The sequence below is a fragment of the Bos indicus x Bos taurus genome, chromosome 23 (genome assembly GCF_003369695.1).
Source record: "Bos indicus x Bos taurus breed Angus x Brahman F1 hybrid chromosome 23, Bos_hybrid_MaternalHap_v2.0, whole genome shotgun sequence".
NCBI lineage: Eukaryota > Metazoa > Chordata > Mammalia > Artiodactyla > Bovidae > Bos > Bos indicus x Bos taurus.
In genome coordinates, this window is record NC_040098.1 from 18,217,955 (window position 1) to 18,234,937 (window position 16,983).

General features: G+C 54.8%; 2 protein-coding genes across 4 annotated transcripts in view; one reads left to right on the top strand and one right to left on the bottom strand.

Annotated features, from left to right (window-relative positions):
• RSPH9 (radial spoke head 9 homolog) lies at positions 1 to 13,154 on the top strand. The gene is made up of 5 exons (XM_027523967.1): positions 1 to 277; positions 3,559 to 3,724; positions 5,736 to 5,865; positions 6,280 to 6,426; positions 12,933 to 13,154. The coding sequence occupies exons 1-5, from the start codon at positions 51 to 53 to the stop codon at positions 13,091 to 13,093; spliced, it is 831 nt and encodes a 276-aa protein (XP_027379768.1). The 5' UTR covers positions 1 to 50; the 3' UTR covers positions 13,094 to 13,154.
• The window catches only part of MRPS18A (mitochondrial ribosomal protein S18A), an 18,797-nt gene continuing 13,258 nt past the window's right edge, over positions 11,445 to 16,983 (bottom strand). For 2 of the 3 annotated variants that reach the window (XM_027523968.1, XM_027523969.1), the window contains exons 5-6: positions 16,724 to 16,793; positions 11,445 to 13,959 (exon numbers count right to left, since the gene is read on the bottom strand). In XM_027523968.1, the coding sequence (XP_027379769.1) occupies positions 13,815 to 13,959; positions 16,724 to 16,793 (215 nt within the window). In that variant the 3' untranslated portion in view covers positions 11,445 to 13,814. The remainder of the gene's footprint in view (positions 13,960 to 16,723; positions 16,794 to 16,983) is intronic. The other variant, XM_027523970.1, reaches the window with a different exon arrangement.

Genomic DNA, 16,983 nt, shown 5'->3' on the forward strand with positions numbered 1-16,983 from the left:
CACGGCTTCTCCTAGCAACCTGGCGGGCGTTGAGCAGAGCTGCCGGCGCGATGGACGCAGAAAGCCTCTTGCTGGCCCTGGAGTTGGCGTCTGGCAGTGGGCAGGGCCTTAGCCCGGACCGTCGGGCCTCGCTACTCACTTCTCTCATGCTGGTTAAACGTGACTACCGCTTCGATAGGGTCCTCTTCTGGGGCCGCATCCTCGGCCTCGTCGCCGATTACTACATCGCTCAGGGGGTGAGCGAGGACCAGCTCGCACCGCGCAAGACCCTGTACAGGTGGAGAGGGCGCCCCGACTGGCCAAGGCCGCAGGGGGATACTGAGGGGAGGGCTACCGGGCCGGGAAGGGGCGAGTGGGAGGTAGGACCTAAAGGGACGGGTTCCAGAAAGGGAGCGGGTGAGATCTGAGAGAGCAGCCCCGGGAGGACACCTGGGGAGAGGCGCCAGAGAAACTTAGAGGCTGATGATGGCTTAATAATGGAAGCAGGGCAAGAACGGAGGAGGGGCAAGATGAAAGCTTCCGGAGAATGAAAACCCAGAGTAGAAGCCCTGTGGTGGACCTAGGTTTCCGAAGAGAAAATTTGGAGAAGGGTCCAAACTAAAGTTTGGCTTTAGTTTGGAGAAGGGTCAGAAGCCTTGAGGGGTAGCGGGGAGCTCTTTGGAAATGGGTCCTGAAGCATTTCGGGTGGAGGTGTTGGCTCATAGGAGGCACTCCAGGAAGTAGTGAATAAATGTGGAATGGAAGGGAAGGGATTTAGAACTGAGGAGATTTTCCTGGACACCCCATTTAGGACCATCCACCCTCCTTTTGACTACCCCGTTGATGGGGAGCTCCCCATCTTACAAGCGTTCTGTTCAGGCTGAAGAAAGTTGGAGACTTCATTTATCTATCCATGCAGCAATCCAACATTGACTGAATTTTTCCGTGCTAGACCTGGGGTTAAAAAGATGGCTAAGACTCTCCCTATCTCCAATTTATTCACACCCAGCAATTACAGCAAAGCATCTGAAAACTAAGACAGAGGTGTACACGAAGGGGAGGCAGGGTGTGACATTCTCCTGGAGAGCATCTTTTTTTTTTTTTGCCTTCAAGATCTCAGCTTTAAGATCTTATTTATTCCTTTTGCATTTTTTGGTAAATTATTTTAATTGGAGGCTTATTACTTTACAATGTTGTAGTGTTTTTTGCCATACATTCACATGAATCAGCCATGGGTGTACATGTATCTCCCATCCTGAACCCCCCCTCCCACCTCCCTCCCCATTCCATCCCTCTGGGTTGTCCCAGTGCACCAGCCCTGAGCACCCTCAGGCATCGAACCTGGACTGGCGATCTGTTTCACATATGGTAGTATGCATGTTTCAATGCTATTCGGAGAGCAATTTTAAATAAGATTACTGAGATCTGAGATCTGACCTGGAGTTCTCCAGGAAGGAGCTGGGGAAAGGCATGCCAGTCAGAGGGAAAAACTGCAAACTTGCTGGCTGGAGCTCACTTGGGGTGTTTGGGAGAACAGAGGGTAGGCAACCAGGACAGTGGCAGCCTAGGGTGTTGGTTGTCCATAGGCTATGCAGAGCCACTGAGGGCCTTCAATCAAGAAGAGCCTGCTCGGACCTGAGTGGGCAGAAGGGTCTGGAAGTGGGCGAGCATTTGGATGTCTGTTGCAGACTGAAAGGAGGAAGGAATGGAGGGGTGGGGTTGGAAAGATTTCAGTGGTAGAAGTGGCAGGACTTGCGAATACATGGGGAAAGGTGAAGAGGAGATCAAGGTTGACCTTTCCTTCCATCTCAGGCAGCTGGGTGAGGGCTGATGCCATGCACTGGGAAGAATTCAGGAGGTACTAGGGGAGGCCCAGCGAGTTTGGTGTCAGGTGCCGTGGGGCAGAGTGGTAAGGAAGCATGTTAAAGTACAGAGCTGGAGTCCAAAAGAAAAATTTGGACTGAAGACAGAGATTTGAACCTCACTGTATTCCAATAAGTTTTTATTTCTCCAGCACCTAGTATGTGCTAGGCATTGATCTAGACACATGGGGAATGCAGTGCTAAAGTCCTTGTCTTCATGGAGTTTACATTTTAGTGTGTGTGCAGAGGGGAGGGAAGGCAGACAATAAACACACACACATATACTGCATACGCTCAGCATTGGTGCTAAGTGCTAAGGGAGACACGGAATACAGGGTGGGGCACTATTATAAAAAGGGAGATCTGGGATGGCCTCTCTCAGGAGGTAACATTTGAGAGGAGACCTGAGGCAACTGAGTGAGCTATGTGTTTATCTGAGGGAAAAGCATTCCAGGCAAGTGCAAAGGTCCGGAGGCAGGTGTGTGCTTAGTGTACTTGTGGGATTCTGTAGAGGCTAGTGTGTCTAGAGAGGAGTGAGTGAGGGGGACCACTGCACAGCATGAGGTCAGAGAGGCCGAGATAGTCGTGCAGGGCCCTGTGAGTGCTTGGCTCAGTGGGAAGTCACTGGGAGAGTCTGCACAGAGTCACGGTCTGGCTTAGGTTTTCCCAGTTGGGTGGGGACCAGACCAAAGCGGGAGCAGGTACGAATATGGGGAGACCAGTTAGGAAGCTGCTGTGATACTGGGCGAGAGTAGGTGGTGGCTTGGATGAGGGTGGAAGCAGTGGAGGTGGTGAGAGGTGACTGGATTCGGGGTGTCCACTAGGGAGTAGCTGGGGTTCTGGGAGTCAGGTAGGTGAGACTGTGGAGACAAAAGAGGGGTAAGAATAGATCCTTGGAAACACTTAAGGCACTGGAGAGGAGGAAGGGGAGGTGTCAAAGGAAGCAGACATGGAAATGCACGTGTTGGCTTGTAGGTCCCATGGCTGGCCTTCAGAGCAGTTTCTTGGGGTGCCAGGGGTGGAATCCTGGTGCAGTGGTCAGAGTGAAAGCGGGGTGGGGAGGAAGGGCTCTGGCAGGGCAAAATGTTCTTGATTATGGTCCAGAGTTGGGGAAGAGGAGGGAGGGGCAGGAAAGGGGCATTTCCCAGAGGGGCATGGATTTGAGGACTGTTAATTTTATAAAGCTGGGGCATCTTCATGTTGTGAAGGAGCCAGTGGAGAGTGAAGCGGGGAAACAGAGCAGGATGGGGATGTAGGCACTGGGTGGATGAGGGAGGGTGTGAGAAAGAAGTGACGGGGCTGGCGATGCCCCTGAAGCTCTCAGAGGAGGAGAGCTCCCAGAGCCTGGGCCGGGAGAAGCGTGGGGGAGATGGCTGTGTGTCAGCTCAGCAGGTAGGCTGAGCATGGCTGTGGGCCCTCTGGAGCAGAGGGATCTGAAATTAAGGCAATTCAGCTTCCAGAAACTCATCTGTGGTCTCACAATCCAGCTATGTAGGAAGATGCTCTTGGAATCTTGGCAGACTGAAGCTTTTAAGAAATTAAGTTGTATGTCATCACATATGGCGTGGGGTACACCACAGGCTCTTGCAGCTTCTAAGGGGGAAAGATGTGACTCCCAACAGCCTTTCTTGGGCCTCAGCCCTTCGGGAGAAGGGGCAGGGGCAGGATGCTGGAAGGAGAGGAGTTAGAATTGGGGTCATGTGGATGTTGTTGGCAGCCTGAACTGCATGGAGTGGAGCCTCCTGCCTCCCGCCACAAAGGAGATGGAGACACAGACGTCTGTGGTGAAGGGTCGCTTCATGGGGGACCCCTCCCATGAGTACGAACACACTGAGCTGCAGAAGGTGAACGAGGGGGAGAAGGTCTTTGAAGAAGAAGTAGTGGTGAGTGAAGATGAGAGGAGGAGGGCCTGAACACAAGGGGCTGGGCTGGTGGACACTGTGGTGGCGGCAAGCACGGTCATCACCACAGCCACTGGGGCCACCGGGCCTGGGGCGCTGGGTGTGCTCGGCCCTGGGCCTCCGTGCCGGCCCCCTCGCTCCATCCTTGTGGCCCTGGGACGCTGGTGCATTGCCTCCTGGGGGTGGAGAGGAGGAAACCTCTGTTAAGTCACCTGCCCAGGGTCACATCACTCCTGAATGATGACAAGGTGGCAAGGGGATGGGCAGCCAAGTCTCGGGACAGCTGGGTTATGGGGCCGGGGCTAGGAAGAAGCGGGCTGTGCATTGCTCTGGGATCAGGGGATGTGCACAGGTGCTTATATTTTTGTATAGATTTGTATTTTACTAGATAACACATTCAAGCTGCCCAGGTGGCACTAGTGGTAAAGAACATGCCTGCCAATGCAGGAGACATAAGAGATGCAGGTCCAATCCCTGGGTTGGGAAGATCCTCTGGAGAAGGGCATGGTAACCCACTCCACAATTCCTGCCTTGGAAACCCCATGGACAGAGGAGCCTGGCGGGCTACAGTTGATAGGGTTGCAAAGAGTCGACACGACTGAAGAGACTTAGCACACACACACACACACACATGAAGATAATACATTCACTTGAAACTGTTAGCGATTACTTTTAGGAGATAGGATTATGAGTGGTTTTAATTTTCTTAGGTATATTATAAAATATCTCCATATTACCCAGATATTATACAGTAAGCATGACAGGTTTTATATTTTAAAACAGCAAAATAAGCAACATTAAAATATGGGATTGCATGGTTGGAAAATAACCCAATTTCTAAAAGTGACAAACCTGTGATTCAAAATCCAACCTTTGCCCTTGAACGTGGGTGAGGCCAGATGCCTGGGTCTAGGTCTGTGATGCTTCAGCTGCAACACCCTGCCTGCTGGACAAACTCTACAGCCTCTGTTTTCTCTTCTGTAGAATTGAGACTTGTACAGGTTAAATGAGGTGCCATTTTTTTTTTTTTGGCCTTGCCATGAGGGTTGCGGGATCTTAGTTCCCTAACCAGGGATTGAACCCACGTCCTCTGCATTGGAAGCACAGACTCTTAACCACTAGACTGCCAGGGAATTCCCAAGGTGATGTATTTAAAGCACCCAGCCTAGACACTTATTAGTTCCCATCTCCTCCTTTGTAAACAATTCCAATCAGCAGCCCAGGGGAAATACGTGGCTGAATGACTCTGGGGTCTCCCAGTGACCTTTTCCCTGTCAAGTGCTATTTTCTCCCAAACATCTCTATGAAGTCCTTTTGTTTGGGTTGGGGTTGCCCTTGATACTGATTCTAACCAAATTTCATCTGTGTAAACATGTTACAGTATGGGGTGATGTTTGAGAAATGATGTTAAGTCAAAGAGCAGGACAAGAAACTATATAAACTGTAATTCTAACTTTCCTTTGAATATAGGCATAGGAAAAAAGAATAGAAGGGATTATACCAATGTGTTATCAGCGATTACCTTCAGCAGGTGGGATTAGGAATGGCTTTAATTTTCTTAGGTATATTATAAAATACTTCTATATCACCCAGATGTTCTACAGTCAGCATGATAGCTTTTATATTTTAAAAAGGCAAAATAGGCAACATGATGACAGAATGGTTTGTTTCTGGACCGGTATATAAAACACTGTTAATGGTGTCTGCTCCCAGTGAGAGCAACTGGGGGACCAGGAATGAGATGAGACACTGCTTTTTATTATTTTTTAAAAAAAGTTTTAAATATCGTACTCACCAGCAGTACGTATTACCAATTTAAGAAAGGACGGGAGGGAGGGAAGGCAGGCAAGGGCTTCACTCATGGTGAATTTCCATGCACCTGGCATCTCTGTGTGATGACCCAGGTCAGATGGACATGCAGAGGGCCCTTGCACGAGGCGTGACTGACTGGGCACAGCACCCCAGCGGGATAACTTGTCTCCTGTCTCCTCAGGTCCAGATCAAGGAAGAGACGCGCTTGGTGTCCGTTATTGACCAGATCGACAAGGCTGTGGCTGTCATCCCCCGAGGTGCCCTCTTTAAGACCCCTTTTGGACCTATCAATGTCAATCGGACCTTTGAAGGTAAGTTCTCTTCCTGAGCACAGTCAGACACATGTCTGGGAGTCCAGGGGAACCTACCTGTTTTCTCAGAGAAGGAATAACTGTTGCCACATCACTTGGGAGGAACTGCCGAATGTTGTTACTGGACCCTGACTCTTTTATGCCTGAGTTGAGTGTCTGGCCACCTGGGTTTGGGAGTGTGTGCGGGGCTGGGCTACCCACATTTCCCCACGCTCCTCCCCCGTAGTCTGTTCTCATCGCAGGGGCCGAGCCGAGTTCTGGCTGAGAGAATGCTGGTCCCTTTCCGCCCTTCAGTTCCCCATCAGTAGCTGACTGAACCCTGTGCAAGCCCCTCCTTGTGGTCTCCAGTCAGAGAGGGAAGGGACTGTGGAGCTTGGGGATGACCATCCCTTCCTACCTGCTGCCCCTTTGTAGGACTGTCCTTGTCTGAAGCCAAGAAGCTGAGTTCTTACTTCCACTTCAGGGAGCCTGTTGAGCTGAAGAACAAGACCTTGCTGGAGAAGGCTGAGCTCGACCCGTCCCTAGACTTCATGGACTCTTTGGAGCACGACATCCCCAAAGGTAACAGCCTTTGGTTACTTGGAGGACATTGGATATACCCCCAGGCCATACCACCTGCCATTCCCTCTTAAGAGTGGGACCCACGGCCTGGGTGGGAACTGGGAGTTCAATATGGGGCCTTGAGTAGGAGGCTCCTCCAGGGCCCAATACAGGGCTCAGCTCCAAATGTTTGCAGACAAAAGGATTGTCTTCCAGGTGCTTCCACAGACAGGAAGTCTCTCTTGATTTTTATATCAATCTTGAATGAAGGCAAGTTGGGAATTTCCCCCCATCAAAACATCCCTGAAAACACTAGCCGTATATACATCTTCACGGTTGGTTTTGGGGTTAGATCCAGTGCTTGGCACATAGCTGGTGCTCGGGGAGTAGGTGCCAACTGGCCTGCAGAGGACCACCTGCTAAGGAAATGAGTTCTGTACGTCTGCTCCTGCTAAGTGTGCTTTTAAATCATAAAACATACAACTTCAGAGGCCTTCTCGTGCTTCAGGGCCCACCTGGCCCAGGCACACAGCCGGCAGCTGGTGGGGGTCAGAGACCCCGGTTCCTCCCTGGGCTCCACCAGTAGAGATGAGCACATCCTTGGAAGATGCTCTTGCTGGGCTCTGCATCCCAGGACAGGTGCCAGGCTCTGGGCATTCAGGGGCCACACCTTAGGCACTGTCTCAGTACCCCTGCTTTTTTCCCTCCCCATGCTTGGTGTTCTGAGAGCTGGAGGGATCTGTTGTTGATGATGGCAAAGACAATGATACTAGGAACTACTCATAAAGGCAACGACACTGCTTACTGCATGGCAGGCACTGTACCCAGTCTTTCCCATGCCTCATTTTTTTTTCTTAGTTCATTTTAATCTTCACAGCTGATCTGTGAGTTAGATACTATTATATCATTATCCCCATTTTACAGATGAAAAAAACGGAGGCTCAGAGTTAAATCCAAGGACACAGTATGTGTTAAAGCATTAGACTCCAAGGCTCTGGCCTTAACTGTGGTGTCAAGCAGATGGTGTTTTCAGTGGATGATGGGAATCGCAGGACAGTAGTCACCCCCATCACTAGGGGGAAACATTTCTGAGGAGCAATGAGCAACCCAATTGGGCTGGAACTCAGGGTAGAGGTGGGACCGCAGTAGTCGTTAAACACAAGGGCTCTGGAACCAGAAAGCCTGTGTTGGAACCCTGAATCTGCTGTGTACTACCTGGTCACCTCAGACAACTCCCTCAATTTCCTTGTGCCTCAATTTTTAAAAGGGAAAAATTGATATTTTCTACCTCATTGGGTTGTTATGGAAATTAAATGAAATAACAACACATATACAAAACATTTATGATAGTGCTTAAGACATTAAGGACTCAAGTAAAAATCAATAAGTATTACTGATACTGTTTTCAGTAGCAAAAAGCCTTAGAGGGGAGTTGGGCAGGCTAGGGAGGGTCCAGAGGGCCAAAGGGTAGGATGGTTTAGTTGCTCAGCTGTGTCCGACTCTTTGTGACCCTATGGACTGTGGCCCACCAGGCTCCTCTGTCCATGGGATTTCCCAGGCAAGGATACTGGAGTGGGTCACCATTTCCTGCTCCAGGGGATCTTCCTGACCCAGGGATCAAACTCACAACTCCTGCATTGCAGGGAGATTCTTTACCACTGAGCCACCTGGGAAGCCCTAGGAGTAGACCAAGGCAGGAGGAGCTGCAGATCTTCGATAACAAGGCAGTGGCGATGAGCAGATGCAGAGGGGCAAGCCAGGGCTCTGGAGGCTGTTTTGGGGCTACTGCAGTGCCCCGGGGGGCCGGGCCATGGGTCACAGGTGGCTAAGGGCTGCCAGCAAAGAGTGGCTACGCTGGCCTCCACCACACGGGGGCACCAGAGTCAAGCCTCCCTGAACATAGACTGGGGTCCCAGACCTGGCAGGGAGATGGTTATAGAGGGTGAGAATTTCTTAACCATCACACTTTCCAGATTCCCAGTACCTCCTCCAACTCTGTGCTCCCCACCTGACTAGGGGCTGGAGGGGACTGCACATCCTTGGCTGGTAAAGGGAGTTAGGAACACTGTGGTGGTGGGACCCAGTGCCAGGGCCTGCGCGGCTGACTGAGAAAAGTCCTCTTAGCACCCCTAATCTGGGGGCAGCAGTCCCTCCCCGATTCGGAGCATGGCTGGAAAGCTCTGCCCAGTGCGGACTTCTCAGCCACGGCAGCAGGGAGCCCAGGGCCAGTGGATGAGGCTCTCCCTTCAGAGTGCTGGGTGACTGTGGAGGGTGAGGGGTGGAACAAGGGGGCCTCCTCCCTACCCCCCCCCCCCAGAACCTAGACTTCTTGTACGTACAGTGGGCCTCAGGGCTGAGAGATCAACTGATGATTTGACACGCCAGTTCCTCCCCGAACGCTGCCTGTCCTTAGTGCTGGAGCCTTAGGAGTGAGGGACTCCCAGAGTCTCCTGTGTCGGAGGGCTGGAGGGGAGAGATGCTCCTGGCCTGACTTTGGGAAACTCCACAGTTCTGGGCCTCCAGCTCCTCTCCTCCCACAGCCACCACCAGAAAGCCTGCAGGAAGTCTGGCCGGGTTTTACTTAGGATGGTTTGGTGGGGCCCATGGTATGGCGATGGAAATATGGCTGGCTGGGGAGAGCAGACACTCTGACTCTGCTCCCAGACTCCTTGCAATATCTGCCCCTGAAAGAGCAGAAGGAGCTGCTGGGAGGCTGCCCCACCAGGCAGACAGTAGCCAGAATGGCTGGGTTGCTAAGTGAAGCAAAGTCCTAACGATGAGTTCCCTGGGGCACCAGTACTGGCGGGAAGGATGGGATTTGCCCAGATAGGATCAGCTTCCTTTCTGGGTCTGAGGCAACTGTTGAGGGGAACCCTATATCACCTGTGAGCAGGAATGGGTCAGGCAGTCCCTGGGACTCCTGCTCTCTGTGGCCACATGGATTGGCCAGGCACTCAGCAGCTGGTCCCTGGACCACCCTCGGCTGGAGAGAGGATGTAAGAATGTTGCCTGGAGCCACTTGTGACCTCCCGAGCTGTCCCACTGTGCCATGGGGTCTGTGGAGTTCTGTGGGAGTAGGGCTTTGGCAGCAGAAGCATCCTTCTGGCAGACACAGGGCAAAAGCCAAGAGTTCACTGAGCTTGGGCTGCTGGTAGGTGAGACACGGAACACTAAGTCAGGATGCCAGATTTCTGGGCAGTACTCTGCTGTTCAACGCTCCTTAACTGTCTACGCTGTCAGCAAATAGTCACTGAGCAGCTAGTACGTCCCAGGGACAGGGGATGCTGCCGAGAACAAGGCACCATCTGTGCCTCACAGGCGTTTGGGAAAATCAAACGAAACAGAGGATGGGAAGTGGCAAGGTAGAACAGCAGGTGCCGCATAGGTGTCCTGGGAAGCAGAGCACGTGGGTGGAGGGCAGAGCGCCTCTCTCTGGGCTGTAGCAGAGATCTCAGGGACTGCCAGCTACAAAGCAGCGAGGGCTCCAGCACAGTGCCCAGAGTAGGCAGCAGAGGGCAGCAAGGGGCCTGACTGCCTGGAAAGCAGCTTTTAGTAAGTGATGGCTGGGAAGAGGTGGGGGACAGGGGAGACAGCACTGGAGAGGGTGGGCAACGCGGGGTCTGGGATCAGCCCTCTCAGAGGGGTATGCAGGTGGCACCTCCCTTCCAGCCCAGTGGAGGTTCAGGTGACAGGTGCTCGGCCTTCTGCACCAAGGGGCTTGGCCTTGCCTATCAGTAAGACTGGGAACTCTTTGGCGTGTCCCCGCCCCCACCCCCTCCCATGTGCTGTGGCCCTGGTGTCGGGGAGTGGTTGCTCTGAGAAGGGGCCTGGGGCCATTTTTGTGTGTGTGAGACAAGTTGTGCGGTGCTGGTCTGAGTGGATTTAAGCCATTTACCGCCCCTGGACAGCCCTGAACTCCAGCCTGGTCCAGTCTCCTCCTCCAACTTAATCTCAGAACTTGGCTGCCTTTCTTTCTGGAGGGCAGGGGAATGTAACTATGATGAGCATCTCCCAGCCTGAGCTTCCCACACTGGCAAGGTGAGTGAGACCCCAAGGCCCAGGAAGATTCCTGCTCATGCAGGAGGCCCCATTCCTGGTTTACCAGCTTGTATCCCACCACATCCTCAGAAAAGAGAGCTTGTGGAGAAGACTGGCTGCCAGGGGGCTGGAGGGAAGGTCTGGGGAGACAGGAGACAGCATGGGCTGCTTCCCCTAGAGTCCCAGTGGTGGCGGCTGGCTGGGCCCAGCCTCGCCAGCAGCTGCAGTAATAAAAGTGGGTGAAGGTGAAGCAAGAGCCTGGCTTCCCAGGTAGATGCTACGTGACTCCTGGCACGTTGAGAGTATGTTTCCTGGGCGACAAGCTGAGCCAGGGACAAGCAAAGGACAGAAGTGTGACAGGAATGCAAGGGAGGGAGGAAGTAGTGTCACTGGCTGGCCAGCCCTGCACACACCACTTCTGTACTCTGCCAGCGCCCTGGGCCTGCATGGCACAGATCCCCAACCCTGGTGGGGGAACCCTGTTTCTCCTTGCTCTTGCTTGGCCAGTGTAGGGGGAGCCCCTGATGGGCCTGGCCCCTCCCCCACCCACTAGAAGCAAGAGGTGGCCAAGCCCTAGGTGGGCAGGCTGGTACCGGGAAAGCCAGGACCATCCTTGCTCAGGGTATGCCAAAGCACTGGTGACAGGGAACTGCTGAGTGTGTCTGGATGGGGGACTCCAGTTCTTTCTCCAGGGCAGCATTTGGCCCAGGGTGAGGGGGCGGCGGGGCTGTAAGCTGCCTTCTTCGGGTGGTCAGAGCCTGACCTTTTTCAGTTCCAGGGGGCTGTGGCTGTGGACTCCTGGAGCAGAAAGGGACTCCCCAGATGCTGCTGCGGGGACTGGCACAGGGAGCCGACAGGGCTTACCTTCCGGGGGTCTGTGTTCTGGACAGAAGCTGCATACGGTGTACTGGGAACACTTTGTCCTGTCACACCCCTTCTCCTGTTACCCCTAGGCCATCTGTTTTTTGGAATGAATGACTAGCAGAGCAACAGGCTAAGGCTCCAGAAACTGCAGGCAGGTCTATGAGGTGGACCATCTCAGGGATCCAGAGAGGCATGCTGCAGGAGCTGAGGGAGATACTCCCCACTTCTCTGACCACCCCCACCCTCCCAGGCAGTGCCCAGTCAGAGCTCTGGGAACCCAGGGACACTCTTCTTTCTCAATGCTATCTGGCTGGCACTGAGGGGGCCTGGGGGGTGGGGTCAAGCCTACACTGTGGCTTCTGCGTCATCACCTCACCCTTGGCTGGTGGTGCTTGGTGCAGGCCACCGCAGAGTGCCGAGGTGGCCCCTGCGTGGGCACCCCCCAAGCAGGTTAAGGCCACCAGACTACATATACCCCAAAAGCTCTAGCTTTGACCTAGGCAGGTGCTGGAGCCCTGAGACGGGCTAAGCTGCCATCAGGGCAAAGGGTGCCTGGTGGTCAGGTCTCCTGTAATCAGGGTGGCCTCTGGTGGGTGGGGCCTGAGCTCCAAGGCTGCTGGGTGTGGAGTGACCGGGGTAGGCCACGGTTGGAGGCGGCCTGGGGGCAGCGGCGCAGCGGGAGCCAGGCAGCCGGGCTGGGCTGGCAGCTGATGAAGGCCTCGGCGCAGTTCTCAGTGCATCACTGGCTGGTCCAGCACCAAAACCTTCAAAGCATTTGCCTTTCTGGCAGGGGCTGGGGCAGAGCTGCGGCTGGGCTGGGAGAGGCCTCGGCGCAGGGGAATAGAAGCTCCAGATCTGCATCCAGGGGCGATTTTCCCAGGCTCCTTCCTCCCACACAGCGGCTCCCTCCCTTGGTTCTGGAGCTGTATCAGGCCCTTCCCGCCAAGTCCTCGTGGCTGCACGACTCAGCCCCAGGCTGGGCTGCTCCCGTCTGGGGAGCAAAAACCAGGGCAGAACCCGGGACAGACAAAGGCTTATTAGCTGCGGCCCAAGTCCCCTCCCACTAAGGACGGCTCTCAGTCTACCAGCTGCCAGAAAAGGGCTATTGAGCTGGAGGCCTGAAAAGGCCACACTTTTATGTGAGCCTGGGCAAGTCTCATCCATCTCAGAGTTAAGCTGCTGGGCCTGGAGCAAAATTTTGCAAGAGAGGTGAAGCACACCAGGACAGCAGGCCACCAGCGAGCCCGAGTGCAGGAAAGAGAGGAGCCTGGCGTCTCCCCGGCCTAGCCCCAACCCCACTCCGCCTGTGCATGGGTGACCCAGCTTCCTCCCCCATGCAACCTGTCACTGGACTTGCTGACAGGAACAAAACGGACTGCTTTGAGTTCCACCTCTTTTCATTTCCTTCGCCCTCCCTCTGGAAGTGGCTTTAATGAGCAGTGAAATGGCTCAAAGGCAATCAGGAGGAGTAAAGCGCCGGGATAATTAAATTGTCTTCCCCTTTCCCAGTGGAACCTTCACGCTCAGGCCTAGCTGCCTGGAGCTGGGGTTTCCGCACCCCCGGTGGGGCTCTGCCCCGACGATGCCCAGGCCTTGTCCTCTGCTGCCTCTTCCCCACCCCCCAGGGTCTTGGAGTGTCCAGATGGAGAGGGGCAACGCCCTGGTGGTGCTGCGCAGCCTGCTCTGGCCCGGCCTCACCTTCTACCACGCTCCTCGCACCAAAAACTATGGCTACATCTACGTGGGCACCGGCGAGAAGAACCTAGACCTGCCCTTCATGCTGTAGGCGGGCCGCCCGTGGGGTGTGCAGAGTCTAAGCAGTATTTTCATAAAGGCGGTGAATCTGGTCGGTCTGTTCTGTGCTGCTTCCCTCCCACCTCCACCTCCATCTGGTGTCCAGGCTGAGGAGAGGCCCAGCTCTAAATAGAGCAAGTGGCAGAGGGCTGGAATGTGCTAACAAGAGAGAATGGTGGGAGGAAACGGCATGGGGGAGGTGACAGCCAGGAGGCCTCTGAGGAGGGCAGCTTTTTGGACTCAGAAGAGAGCTGCACGTAGGCCGGGCAGCCTAACGAAAAGCCAACGGCTGTCAACAAGGAGGAAGGGAACCTGTGTGGCCGTGAGCTCCGCTCGGTGCGCCCACGTGGCCCACCACCAGAGCCCAGTGACTCAATGCGCAGTGACTGGCCAGAAACGGGCTGAGCCCCCCGCGCTCCCCAAGCAGTGAGCACACACCCAGCGGGGGAGCACAAGCCTGGTTTATAATATTCCTCTGGACAAAGGGCCAGTGCCCCAGCCCTGAGCCCAGGCCAGTCGTGAGACCACTGCAGCTGCGCAGGGTCGCCTGCCCCATCTGCCCCCAGCTCCCAGCACCGTGGTGGTGCAGGTCCCGGGCACTGGAGGAGACCTGCCACCCCCTGTGCCATCTGCACTGGAGGAGCCGGGCCGCCCTGGTGGGATGGGGTGGGAGTGCAGGACGAGCTCAGGCTCTCAGGAGGCTCTGCTCTCAGTCAGTGATACAGCACCAAAGGCCTGCCCGTGTAGGAGACGTTGTCCTTCAGGAGGGGGGACCCCACAGCCATGCGAACCTTGTTCCAGCGGTGGCCTTTGTTGTAGATGGGCTTGACGGAGCGGGGAGACCAGCGGGTCAGGTACCTGTGGGGGGAGGATGGGAGGCAGCCATGAGGGCTGGCAGCCCAGGATGCGGCAGAGACCACGGGCACGGGCCCCTTGGGCTGAAGCTGCACTTGGTCAACCAAACACTTTCACCAGCTTTCCTTTCTTGAGGAGAAGGGGCTCTTCCTGGGAGCAACTGCCCAGTGTGCTGTACACAGATGGGCTGGGCTCTGGCGGCCGCCTGTGTGTGTGGCCACGTGCTCGCTTGTCTTTATGAGTTGCCAGTGTGTGTGCGTGTATATCTGCTGGGGGAGGAGGCAGAGAAAGAGGCTCCTCAGAGAGCAGATCGGCCCTCTCTGGCCCAGTCGGGAAAGGAGAGGCTGATGTAAGGACTTGGAGGAATCCCTCCCTCTCCCCCACTTGGCTCACTCCGCCACCCCAACCCTCCGGGAACAAGCCTGGGCAGCCACAACTGGCGGAGGACCCCTGACCCCTGACCCTCAAGCAGGCCATGATGGGAGCCAAGGGTGAGGGCCCATGGGTGCAGACGTAGCCCAGGAAGGTTCATGTAATACAAGCGGGGATGGGGAAAGATGGCTGCCGCCCATAGTCCTTTGGCCTCCTTTGGGGATGGCAGGGCCCTGACAGTTCCAGGAAGAGTGGCTCATGCCGGCTAAGACTGGGGTTTACTCTGTTCAGAATGAAATTTGGATCCTATCCAGAGGCCCACCCTTCGTCCTGAAAGCTCAGCCTCCGCAAGGACCAGGATCCTCCCCTGCTTCCACACTAGGTTAGGGCTCAACCCTGTGCCTCTAGAGACCCTCCTCTGAGAAGTTTTAATTAAAAAAATGAATAACGATGGCTGAAAATTTTTAGATAAGAGTGAAAAAGTTAAAAAAAAAAAAAAAAAGAGTGAAAAAGTGACTGCTAATGTATACATTTCAACTGAGCTCCCCTGGACCTCTATCTCCTGAGTTCTGAGGAAAGGAAAGCTGTAGGGCTGCACGCCACGTGCGAGGTGGGCAGGCAAGGGCTTCCGACGACCACTGGGTGGCTGTCAGCCCCCAGCAGGGAGGTCTCTGTGCAGTGAACTGGCCCCGGAGCCACCTCTGTGTGGCTGGTGGTGCTGGGACCTAGCAGGGCCCTGTGCTGGTGTCTCCCTGGCTTCAGAGGGGGTGAGTGAAGAGGTGGGATGTGGAAGCAGGCTCCTTGGGATTGAAGATCCTGAGGCACACCAGGCTCTCCAGAGTTGCTGCCCTATTGCACTCCTCCGCCCACCCTGTCCCTCCCACCCTGGAGAGACCCTGGGAAGCTGGGCTTCGGCTGGCCCTGGGCCTGATGCCTGTGCCACAAGGAGCAGGCAGCTGCTGTGGAGGGGCTGGGGCCTCCGGTCAGCTCTCTGGGACCACTCCAGCTCTGGGAACCAAGGCTCCCTGCTAATCGAGCTCCTTCCGCCTACCTCTCTGGAAGGGGCAGGGAAGGAGATGGCACGGCTTGACGATCGTCAAGTCCCTAGTTGTAGCCAGGACTCCCTCTCCTCCCCAGGAGGGCCTTTTGCAACCCCACGAGCCCCCACACGCCATCAATCCTGCATCACACTGATGGACACCGCATATACAGGAGGGAGCCTGGCTTTGCTTCAGAGGCTGAGGGCAGGATGGATTGTGTCCTCAGGCCTGCTGCTGTTTCTTAACACGCTGGAGTGGGGGTGTGCTCAACTCCCAAACGGTCCACAGCATAGAAAGACAAGAGGAAGTTAATATGTCCTGTTCCCCCAGGACTGCTGGCAGATGGCCCAGCTGGCAGCGCAGGAGGTGCAGGTGGAGATGGGCAAGGGGCCAGGGTGCTGGCAAGGAGTCAGTGAAGACCCAGCTCTGGCCCTGCACCCCCGGCCCAGCAATCTAGAGCTGGTATCTGCCTGGCCTTCCATCCTCCATTCCTGGGTTCTGTTGGGGATCAGCCTAGGAGGTTTGCTGGGGGTGGGGGATCTTGCTTTGCTCTACCCAAAGAGTGCAGTTCTAGTGACATTAGGACAGGCTGAAGGAGGGGCCATTGATGGGAGAGAACAAGGAACACCAACATCAATTTTACAGACCTGGATCTACTCTCAATAAGAGAGTACTGTAGATCTATGAGTATGTAGTGTGGTAATGTCAGAGACGGCTGTTTGAGTGTTAGACAGGAACCTGTTCCTACACCAGAGGGGGCCACCCTGCTCAGGCTGAAAGGCAGATTGATTGATTCTAGGATCTAAAGGCCTTTCTCTCCTGTTCCATAAAACCTCAGGATCTCATGGGATGCCATACGCAGCTGAGCAGGTTGTTAACTGTACAACTCTAGGGAGAACATTCACAATCTAGTCTACATGGATGCTGCCTTCAAGTTTTACAGTATATGATCTGATAGCTCTATACGGTGGCCCTACCCCAGAGAGCCCTCCCATTTCTATTTCTAAAGTCTCATTTTGCCCTTTAATAACCCCAGTGCTATTACTGAAAGTTTGTAGAACTGCTCTGACATTCCCATAGCAACCCAGTATGATGTCATAAACAGAGGATTAGCACATTCTAATGCCCAACCAGCAGATCTTCTTACCCTTGTTACCCATGGGCTAAGTGCCCTGCTGGGGAGGGACAAGGAAGGACGCTGAGGCTGGCAGAGGGAGAGTAACAGAGGCGTGCACAGCGGTGGGACTGATGGGGTGGTGGGGTGGCGTTCAGGCTGGAAGGGACGGAGCGCTCCAGCTTTCCTGAGCTGCAGGATGAGCTCCAGGAGCTGGCCTCCCTAGCCCAGGTCTGTGTACCTGTTGAGTCGGGGTTTGGTCTTTGGAACAAATCCTTCAGGAAGCTTGGGCCTGTGATTTGGGAGCAGACCTGAATGGAGGGAAAAGCATTTAAGAGGATGGTCTCTGCACTCCCTCTGCAGCTCTGGGGACTGAACAGAAAGCCCAAGGGGGTAGGAGGCTGGCACTGGGGGGTGAGTATAATGCAGTCTCTGGACACACACTGCCCTTTTAGGAGGGGCTTGGAGGTGTGGAAGGTGTAATGGTGCCCACAGCCCCCT